An 11,055-nucleotide genomic window follows, 5' to 3' on the forward strand; every position below is an offset into this window, starting at 1 on the left:
TTTTTTTTTTTTTTGTTTTGCTCTGTGAGCTGGAGGTAGAAAATCTTCGAAAGATACTGCTGGGTCTTAGTAGCAGCATGCACGATTCGCCATCCCTGGCGCATACGTACTAAAAACTACACCCCACACACACACTTCGTCTACCACTCTCCCCCGCGGGACCACCGTTAGGTATTACTTCGCGGGGGCTGGTTGTCACTAGCACGCTCCTGATGGTGGGACCTCAGTGGAATGCACTATCGGCTTCCACTCCCTCTGCTCTCCACCCGTTGCCTCTCCAATCGCCGCAACTCCACGAGAGTATTGCTGGCGAATGCGTCTTCCGCGTTCCAGGCTGCTGGACTGCCAACCATTGCGCTTGTTATCTCGTTAGGTGGCACTTGAGGCCGCCCATTCTCGAACCTGCTGCAGTAGAACATTACGTGTTCTGCGTCCTTTTCCATATCCTCACATACCGGGCAGTTAGGCGAACTGTCGTGCCCGAATCTGTGTAGATATTTCCGGAAACAGCCATGGCCAGTCAGAAGCTGGGTTAAGTAATAGTTTACTTCTCCCTGCCGTCTGTCGACCCAACGTCTTATGTTAGGGATAAGAACGAACGTCCACCTTCCTTTGGTCGTTCTTTCCCACCTCGATTGCCAAATCCTTCGCGAGACCATCCGTTCCTCGCCTCTTGTAACTAGCGAGGAGAGATCGTTGCCGCGACGCCGTTGGTAGATGCGGCTCATCTCATCGGCCAGGATGTCGACTGGCAGATTGCCAGCCAGCACTAGCGCCGCCTCTTCCGACACGGTTCGGAATGCGCAAATCTGCCTCAGGGCGCTGAGGCGATATATCGCCGCCAATTTCCGGAGTGCCGCCTTTACAGTCAATGCACCCGCCCATACTGGGCTCGCGTACATAATGATTGACGTCACCCCAGTGGTTATGACCTTTCTTCTAGCTGCTTTCAAACTCCCCACGTTTGGCATAATCCTTGCCAATGCCGTCTGGATGCCTGCCGCTTTCTTCGCCACGTAGTCGATGTGCCGCCTGAAGTTGAGGCGGTGATCAATTATCACTCCCAGGTATTTGAGCGCGGGGACTGACTGCACAATGTGGTCCCCGATTCTTATCTCGCACGTCTCTAACTTCTTCCGGCTGCTCACAAGCACGACTTCCGTTTTGTGTTCAGCCAGCTCTAGGCCCACCTTATTTAGCCACCCTTTAATAAGCATGATTGCCTCGGTAGCTTTCGCTTCTATATCGGCAATATGCTTTGCGACCACCACTATCGCAACATCATCGGCGAATCCAATACTCGTTGTGCCGGTGGGCAGCTCCAACCTCAGGACATCGTCATACATGATGTTCCACAAAAGAGGGCCAAGAACTGACCCTTGTGGGACGCCTGCTGATATTTTATACTGTTCTGTGCCGTTGTCGCTTTCATACACCAACGTACGGTTCGACAAGTAACTCGTTATGGTGTCCAATAGATACCTTGGGACCCGCGTTCTTATAAGAGCCCTGCGGACAGCTCCCCAATCCGCCGAGTTAAAAGCGTTTTTAACGTCCAGTGTAATCAGGGCACAGTATTTCTTGTCGCCCCCTTTCCATCTATCACCGGCTATGGCGTCGGCCAGCCTCACTACGTGATTTATGGCGTCTATTGTCGACCGCGCCCTTCTGAAGCCGTGCTGGTTATCAGATAGCGCACCGGTTTCTTCGGCTACTCTCAGCAGACGCTCGTACACTACTGACTCCAGCAGCTTGCCCATCGTATCCAGGAGACAGATAGGCCTGTACGACGACGGGGCATGTTAAATGTAATTGTGTGTGTGTGTGTAAATGTGCTTGTTGAGTTCTTGAAAGTCAGACAGTGTTGCAAACTTTGGCTGAAAACAAAAAAGAATGTTATGGTAATTGAAAATGATTGAACGCAAAAAAAAAAAGGAAAGAAGACGAAAAAAAAAATTCTAAAAGGATAAATTAGCTTTTCTAATAAAGCAAGTTAATTAGAGGAGACAGCCATATAACTTGAAGAAGCTAAAGGAATCTCTAATGCCATCAAGCCTGTGACATCTGAAGATTAGATGCTCAGCAGACTCAACAACATTGCAAACTTCACAAACATCACATAGTATAGCACGAATCATTTTTAAATAAACTTTGTCATAAGTATGACCACTCATGAGTCTTTAAAGAATTTTGATTTCCCAGGAATTAAAAGGAGATACAGAAAAGGATTTAAATTGAAATGTGGAATTTAATTTATAGAAAAGACGATTGGATTTAACGTGCCCGATTTCTTTAAATTCGTCGTTTAGCTGTTGAAGGATATTGGTTGCGAATTGCCCGAATTGCTTCATTGGGAGTGTATTTGATGGACAAAATTTTCCCATCAATACGAGCTCTCCCTGCTTGAAAGTCGGCTTTTACATTTAAAAACAAGCCGCAGTGGCCGGGTACCCAAACGAGGTGACAGTCATCCACTTGAGATTCATGCAACATTTTACGAATATCAAAACACATATTGATTCTCTGCATCTCTTTTATTTATTAGAAGTAGAGCTGACCTGCTGTCAGAAAAAATAACAAACCTTCTGATATCATCCGAGATAGCAACCTTAATAGCATGTCGAATGGCGAGCAACTCAATAAAAGTTGAGGAAACTTCCTCCGCCACTTTGACTCGATGTACTGTTTTAGACAGATGTTTCACGACAGAGAAGCCAGATACATTATGTCCAACGGAACCGTCGGTGGCATATATATCGTAGCCATTGTTGTAATAAAAAAGTACCTTTTCTTGGCATAACTTCCTCATACAAGAGAAGTTGACATTTTGTTTTGAGATCGATTCGAGAATGTTCATGAAGACTCTGCATTTGCTGGTAATGAAATTCAAGGGAGGAATTGAATCTAACTTATCAAAAATATGGCGAAGTTTTTGACAGCAAAAAGTATAGCTGCAAGTGACAGTATCACTGAGAGATATAATTTCCTGAAAAAAAGAAGGATTTACCATCTTGACTTTAATTAACTCCTTGGAAACGGGCCACTCACCAGATATAACATTGAGAATATGTTGAGGATTTGAGGGAGTCAGTCCAGCACAACGCTTCAAAATTCAGTTTTCAAATGCTTGTATACGTTTCTCAATATATTTTGGGAAATTGCAACATGTGGAATGTCCAAATTCAATTTTGTACCTGACTAGAGATTTGTAAACGGTCAAAGCATTTTTTGGAGGCAAGCCTGCCTGATTGTTTGTCATGAGTTTGATGATGTTGCATCCAGACTGACAGCCTTTGAACGCCATTTCATAATGCCCACGAAGGGTTAAGCTGTCATTTCAAATTCTCCCAAGAAGTCGAAGAGATTTTACATGATTAACTAGGATACTTTTGATAAGAAGTCTGATTTCACGTTTAGAACCTTTGGCAAAATAAATAGCATTTGGTTTGCTGGGGTTACACTATAAATTAAGATCACCGCATGCATCGAAAAATAAGTTCGCTTTCATCGAGAGGTTATTGACAGCAGAAAATCATCTGCATATTGAAAAATGTGAGTTTTGTCATCTTGAAGATCATGCAAAGAAGCTGCGTATAGATTGAAGAGTATGGGGCTTAAACAACTGCGTTTTGGGATACCACCGTATATTTCAAATTTTTCAGTACCCATCACCAACACACGCTTGGATACAAAATTAAGTATACACAGCCGCATTTGAAGAGGAATCGAAGAGTTTAAGAGAATTCTACCAAGCTTAATCAAGTTGACACAGTCAAAGGCTTTGCTGATGTCCAGGGAGAGCATGACAACCACTTTCCCTGCTTTTTTTAAGCTGGCTATGAGAAAACACAGTTCATTAACGCACATATTCGTAGATTTGCGTTTTTGATAGGCGTAAGACCGAGCTGGAATAATGTTCTTAGTTTTCAGAAAAGCAGTTAGTCTCTCCTTAACCATGAGGTTGATGGTCTTTATGAATACAGATATTAGTGAAATTGGTCTTAAGCAACTTAAATCATTTAAGTCTTTACCTGGTTTGGGAATGGGAACTAATTTGATGCAACGCAAATCAGAGGGTATAAAGTTGGTGGACCAGCAGTTGTTAATTGAATGCAAAAGCATGCTAAAGCTTCCTCCAGACGGTGCTCTGAGCATGTCATACTTGACTCCATCACAACCTGCAGCAGTAGCTCTCTTTCTGGAATGTAAAACATACATTAGCTCATGCAATGAAAAGGGTGTGTTACTGATACTACTAAAAGGAATTGAAGGCGTTGTAATAGGATTAACAATTGGAATGTAGCCTTTGAGCATATCTAAGTATTTTTTATTATCACGGTCTTTCCATACAGCACAACCGCTTAATTTTCGACTAGAATGTCGATGACCATTGATATAATTCCACAAGGAACGTGGGTTGCCGTTACCACACAAATCTATGTGCAATTTTCGCCTTTCTAACTGCAGACCTCCATTCTTTCAGTATTTTCATATATTCAATGTAGTTGGCTGGATTGGCATATTTACTCATTTTTTTTCTTGCAGCTTGGTATTTGAGGAAAGGTGTTGACAGGGAAGGGTTCCACCAAAGTTCAGGTGAGAAGGACTCAACGTCAGGAAAGTTTGTTCTAGCAGACATGATCATAGACTGAAAGGCACTTTGAATTGATGATAAATCAACTTTAGACAGACGGTCCATAAGGAAGTTGCGTGAAATGAAATTTTCTATTTTCTTAATGGAATTGTTACAACTGTGGAATAAAATGGGAGAGTGCTAACTTTTGCCAATGGAAACGTTGGACGTGTTCCAGTTGAAAGATAAAATAGTCGAATTCGAGAAAGTTAGATCCAAGACACTGCTCGCCGTGCGAACACTCCAGTTCCAGTGAAAAGTAGTATTGCCGTTATTTAAGACGCTGAAACTGCTGAAATTGATGGCATTTACAAAGATTTTGCCTTTGTTGGTAGAGACTTGATCGCCATACAGGCAGTATCTTGCATTGAAATCTCCAGCTAGAATCACATTTTGTTCACCGTCAAGAAAATCGCATAATCTTTGAATCTCATCACGAAAGGTTTGCACATCGAGACTGGGTGGAAAGTAGCATGAGGCTATGAAAAGATTCGGTTTCATGTTGATGGTTTTGATGATGATGATTCCAACGGCAGAGCTGTAGGAAATACGTCTGAAATTGACATCTTTCTTTACTAATATACTAACACCGCCATAGCCATCATATCGGCATTTGGTGGCTGAGGCATAATTCGAAACTTTAACTTCGAAACAGTTTTCATCTTTCAGAAAAACTTCACTTAAGATACAAAAATCAATCTTGTTTGAGTTTAAGTAAAAATCTAGAAAAGATAGGTTACGTCCGACACTTTGAATATTATATTGTAAAAAGGATATCATGTTGAAACTTGAGAAAGAACCCCAACGGATTTCCTCGCAGTACTGTATGCTCGAACGGGGCAAGAAATAGCACAGACAGACACTTTTTCTTCAAATTCTTTAATAAGATTGTGAGGGATCATCGGACTGATACTTTCTTGAATCGCGAGAATTAATCTTTCAAGTTCTTTTTTTTCCTTATTTTCACTAACACCGGTAAACACAAAAATTATCCAGCTGCCGTTTGCAGAGATGACGCGTTGTATTAAGTGTGAATGAAATGCGAATAAGGACATCTCTAAGTACGCGAAGTTTACCAAATGAAAACGACTAATGAAGGAAATTCAAATTTGAAAATATGAGAGGGGTTGTTATCTCACTCTGACCTACAATTGATTACTATGATAAGTCTTTTTTTTAAATATATTCTATCCGCCTGAGTGGCCGAGTAGGCAAGAGTCTCGACTACCAACTCAATGGTCGTGGGTTCAAATCTCAAGTGCGGTAGAGTTTTTAATAAAGCCGAAAGCCTTAGATGCTAGTGCTTTAAGACTTTAGTCTTAGAATTTATTCTCTGACTAAGTTTATAGTAATAATAATAATAATAAATATATTCTGCAAGTAAATAAATGCTCAACAAGCTCTAATTTTGACATGTTTTGGACCATTAAATTTTTCACTCTCATAAAGAGTAGTCATTATTTTCGCAAAGTTAGGAATAAATTTTGACATGATCCACGATAATACAACCTGTGTCGCGTGAAAAATAACATCTGCAGGTTTGACTATAAAAGTTAGACGGGTCATCTTGAATACGCCTACATGTAAGGTCCACGTAGATAGCTTTCACGAATTGTCATTCACTACTAACTGATAATTTGCATTCGCAAGATTCAATTTTGTATACACTTTACCTTGCAAAGACGCGAACAATCCTTCTATCAATGTCAACGTATATTTATCATCTTACAAGTACTTATTGATAGTAACTCATAATCTCTACAGATACGGACTTGTCCATTGGGCTTAATAAAAGAAACGATACCTCATTCTCAATTTTCTACTTTTTCTTTACAACAATTACTTTAATAATTAACACACACTGTTTTCGTACTTACACTTATCCCTTGTGTGGTTTTTCCACCTCCAATATGCACTTTTCTTCTTGAAAATAAACCGAGTCGCAACCAAATGGTTGTTTATAAATTGAAAATAAACCAAGTCGCAACCAAATGGTTGTTTATAAATTGAGAATAAACGCTTGGCTGCACTAGCAAGTTTAAATCTAAAAATCCAAACAACGCTTTTACCCTAAAGCAGCAATTTGTATTGAACGAAATGTGGAATCTATGCTCGGTACTGGCTTTCCTCGAAGTGTCACTTGATGATGAATCTTCAAAACTAAGAAGAACAGCGATTGTTTGATACATAAAACCGCCTTTGCACACAAATTTGCAGCTGTTTGCAAAAATTATGAGAAAGTGCAACCAAGTTAAAAAGGTGTAAAAAAAAATTAAATGAGTATATGTACCGTAAACTTTCAGATTCATTTCTCGAATAAATTTAACACATCGCTGGAACTCCTCAGTTCCTTAAGTTCTTCGTTTTAAATTAAATGAGAGAAAATATTAGCTATTAATATTATTAGCCTACTTTCTATCAAGATTTCTAAAATGATGTAAGCTTCATGGGTTATTAAGAAAAATGTACTCTTTGAAGTTTTACTGCACTTTTTTAGTACAACATATGGGCTATGAAAACTGGATTTTAGTGTGTTACCTCAACGTTCCAAGTGGGCATTTATAAAAGAAATAGCCCATTAAAAAACGAAGTGAAAAAATGGAACAGGACGACGAAAATTTCCCATCGACATCAGAAAAGTTAAGAAGAACCTTGGATTATATTAGCCCTAAATAATCCAGAAAATTCAAATCGAATCCTGAAAAAGGAAGGCGATCTAAGTTTAAATAAAGTCCCGAAAGAAGGAAACACAACAGGGAAAATACAGTTGTAAGTAATGAAGGTGAAAATGACATAGTAATTATACGAATAGAAAACGAACGTATAGCTCTGCTGATTTAATAACGACCCGTTTGATCGAATCCAATTTATTCAAAATCGGTGAGCTTATACTTCTAGTGTCCTATAATCAAGTCAAAAAAGAACTTATACCAGAGCATTTGATGCGGTATTGCGCAAAAGGAGATATTGGCGTAGATGACACCTGTAAGGATGATATGATTGTGACTGAGTCCGGACTCAAACTAAAATTTCAAATGAAGTATTTAGGGCGCCATCGATTAACGATTTATACTTGCGCTACCCTAGGAAATTTTTTACAAATGGGTTTTCCAGCCAATCATTTTACGCATGTACGAATTGATGACAGAAGCTGAAAATATGGTTGCTGTTGCTCAAGTATCTAAAAAGGTAATCCTTGCTGGAGATCCCCATCAATTGCAAGCAGTCGTTATAAACAGATGTGCTTGTGAACGCGGTTTTTCGCTATCATTTTCGGAGAGAATTATTTCACGTGCTCCATACTTAAGAAATGTTGATAGTTTCCCCTTACATGTGGTTTTGACCTTCGCCTGGTTACAAAATTACTCTACAATTACCGGTCGTTGCCATACTTAACGTTTATGATGAACTTTTTTACAATGCGGAACTGGTACCAATGATAAGAGAAGAGAATTCTAGACAAGCTAAAATGCTGAAGCAACTTGACGATATACTGCCGCAATCACCAAATCGACCCAAAACACATGGCATATTCTTCTGCGGAATAAGTAGTGAAAATATGCAGGAAAAAGACTCACTGTCGTGGTATTTTCATTACGAAGCGAAGAAAGTAAGTTGACTTTAGTTTAAACGCACAATCCCTTCTATCCCATCCCTCTAGTATTTCGTAACATATATTTCATTTTTGAAGGTCTTTCTAATGGCAGTTAAATTGCATCGTAATAACATTAAACCGGAATCTATTGGCATCATAAGTCCGTACATGAAACAGGTTAAACATTTGTGCGACCTTTTTGTTGATGCCGATGTAGCAATGCCTAAAATTGGTTCTGTGGAGAAATTCCAAGGACAGGTATAACCTTCGTAAAATTACACTAATGTTGGAATTAACACTACTGTTGCTTTCGCTTGGTTTTTTGTAGGAACGCGATATAATATTAATTTCAACAGTGAGATCAAGCAAGGAGCATATATGTACCGATGTGCCCCACGATGCATTATATTTCATCAACGCGGCGATATCTCGACCTTGTTGTAATATACTGCAACCCCTATTCCCTTTTGGATTCTCGTTGGCGCACGATTATGAAGTACTGCGTCAATAATGATGCCTACTTCGGTTGTGACTTGCCAGCAACGTTGTCTGACCCATCAAAACTAGCCGAGGGGACAGGTAACAATCAAGATAATTAAGTTATTTTTGGCCTCAATATTCAGTCCTTAACATTAATTAATAAACAAAAATAAGACTATTTTTTTATTTTCTTATAAAAGTTAATGTATTTTTTAAAACCTAAAACAATAAAAATTGTTCTAATTTATTTTGTTTGAAATTTGGATTCGATTTTACTTGGATTTTCAAACTTTGACAGCAAACTGTTCAAAACGATTCATAGCTATGAACAACTGAGTAATTTCGTGTTCTTTTCTCCCTGCAAACCGTTATGTCGAGTTCTTGTTTGTATTTTTATAAATTTTTGGCAACAAAATTAAATAACAACAGAATATGGAAGAGAAAATACGTGCAATATTAATCAATTGGATTTACGTATGCCAACTTTGAATTGGCTTCCAAGATACTGCAGCTGGTCATTGCCGTTACTGATCAACATTTTCAAACTGTTTAAGAATTGTACTAGATTCGTTTGAAATGACTTTGCTATTAAATCCATTCATTGCAATTTTTTCTTTTAAATCGATGGCAAGTGCATATAATGTTTATGATTGTATAAATTAGGCAATAAATAGAAGCAAGTGGGAAAACTTCACGAACATTGGATACTTATCACCTCGAAGTATTACTTAAAATGAGTTATATTTTGTCATTTATGCATCTCTGACAGACTTTTGCTCCAAATCTTAGATGAAAATGTGGAAAAATTCAGAAATATTTTGAAATTTTACCCGCCAAAAAAAGGCCTTTTAGACTGCACCGAGATGATAGACATTTAAAACTACATTTGCTTTAAGGGATATCTGATGCCTTTTTCTGTGTGAGTGTTATATATACTAATAATTTGATTATACTATTCTCCTTAGGTGGCTTTTATAAAAAAAGTTAGGCAATTCATTGCAAAAAATAAATTAACAATATAATGTAATAATAATGCTTCTTTCAAAAATTGTATCGTTTTGAAAAACACATTTGAAAAAAGTCAATTTTATGTTTTTCTTTTTTCTTATCGGTTTTTTGAACCAAGAAAAAATTCATCCGAATTGATTATTGCAGAAGCGAAATTATGAACGGCATATATAAATGAAAATGAGTAAATTGCAATATCTCTTCTTAAATGATAATCGCACTCAACAACTTCATAGAATGAAATTTATTCGTACGCTAAATTTATGTGGAAATCCCTTCTGTGAACTAGCAGCAGTAAGAGGACAATTAAAGGTAAATTTTGCTCTGGCCATTGAAGGAGAACGTTTATTTAGAAGTCCTTCGTTGCAGGAACATGAAAATATTTTATATGAATTATTGGAACAAAAATCTGCGGCTGTAAGCGGTGACTTGGACGATTTAATATCTCTTACACTTTTCCTTTCTTTGCAGGATATATCTATACTTATACGAGAATTCTCGCGCTATATAGCAAATTTCAATTAAAGGTTTTCCCGGTCTTTATATCTCATTATTGATTGTTTTGTGAAAATTATAGATTTTTACATATGTATGTAAGTTGAAAAACCAACAAGCAAATATTGCTATTAAAAAAGATTTGGAGAATATATCAAGTGAATGGAGCTTCGCTCTACTTTATGATCAACTAAATATATTGTACAGGTCTTCTTCTTGCTGCTCATATAAGGTCGTAGAGGCAGAGCAAACTAAATTCCAATAACAATACCAACAAAGTGCTAAGTACTGAAATTCCTCTCAGAGTATTCAGAAAATTGGGTAAAACCGATAAAAGTAAGTTTCTATGTTAAATTTAATTTTTAATATGCTCTACTTTTTATGTTAAATTTAACATTGAATCACTTTAAAAAGGAAAATATGTTGCCATCATGATTTATTTTCTTTGAAAAATTATTACCGCTCTTTCGTTCTAAAAAAAAAAACACCTTTAATTTTATTTTAAAATATCAAGAGACCAAAATTTTTTTTTTAAATCTTAAGAAAAAAGCATGAGGAAATATAGATTTCTTTGAATTAACCAATATTTTACAAGCTCTAAATAATATATATTAAATGTGTATATACCACATATAAAAGCGTGAAAGCCGCCGAAGCGTCGACGCAGATCTACTTTCAAATGTCAATCAGGAGCGCCGAAAAGATGAAATTCTACATACAAAGTGCACACGAATTAGGACTTCTTTTTTGAATTCGTTTTAAGACTTCAGAAAAATACAAATTCGATATCACTGAAAAAATTCAGATTAAAATGAAATGATTTGTCTTAAGTTGCTTAAGTCAT

The 11,055-nt window shown here is 37.6% G+C and overlaps 2 protein-coding genes across 2 annotated transcripts in view; both read left to right on the forward strand.

Moving 5' to 3' along the window:
- The window catches only part of LOC119642598 (max-binding protein MNT-like), an 11,063-nt gene extending 3,441 nt beyond the window's left edge, over positions 1–7,622 (forward strand). The window contains exon 5 of the mRNA XM_038041789.1: positions 7,131–7,622. Coding sequence (XP_037897717.1) covers positions 7,131–7,198 — 68 coding nt within the window. The 3' untranslated portion in view covers positions 7,199–7,622. The remainder of the gene's footprint in view (positions 1–7,130) is intronic.
- A 168-nt stretch (positions 7,623–7,790) lies between these two features.
- On the forward strand, positions 7,791–8,886 carry LOC119642603 (probable RNA helicase armi). The gene is made up of 3 exons (XM_038041795.1): positions 7,791–8,243; positions 8,295–8,486; positions 8,557–8,886. Exons 1-3 carry the CDS (start codon positions 8,070–8,072, stop codon positions 8,737–8,739), a joined length of 549 nt encoding a protein of 182 aa, XP_037897723.1. The 5' UTR covers positions 7,791–8,069; the 3' UTR covers positions 8,740–8,886.
- The last annotated feature ends 2,169 nt before the right edge of the window (positions 8,887–11,055 follow it).

Source organism: Glossina fuscipes, unplaced genomic scaffold (assembly GCF_014805625.2).
Source record: "Glossina fuscipes isolate IAEA_lab_2018 unplaced genomic scaffold, Yale_Gfus_2 231, whole genome shotgun sequence".
Taxonomy (NCBI): Eukaryota; Metazoa; Arthropoda; class Insecta; order Diptera; family Glossinidae; genus Glossina; species Glossina fuscipes.

Excerpts from the sequence above, each read along its gene's own strand:
- LOC119642603 (XM_038041795.1), top strand. The coding sequence starts at position 8,070 with ATGATAAGAGAAGAGAATTCTAGACAAGCTAAAATGCTGAAGCAACTT. Across the intron at positions 8,244-8,294 it reads TTCATTACGAAGCGAAGAAA|TATTTCGTAACATATATTTC; the intron begins GTAAGTTGACTT and ends CCATCCCTCTAG. Across the intron at positions 8,487-8,556 it reads TGGAGAAATTCCAAGGACAG|GAACGCGATATAATATTAAT; the intron begins GTATAACCTTCG and ends GGTTTTTTGTAG.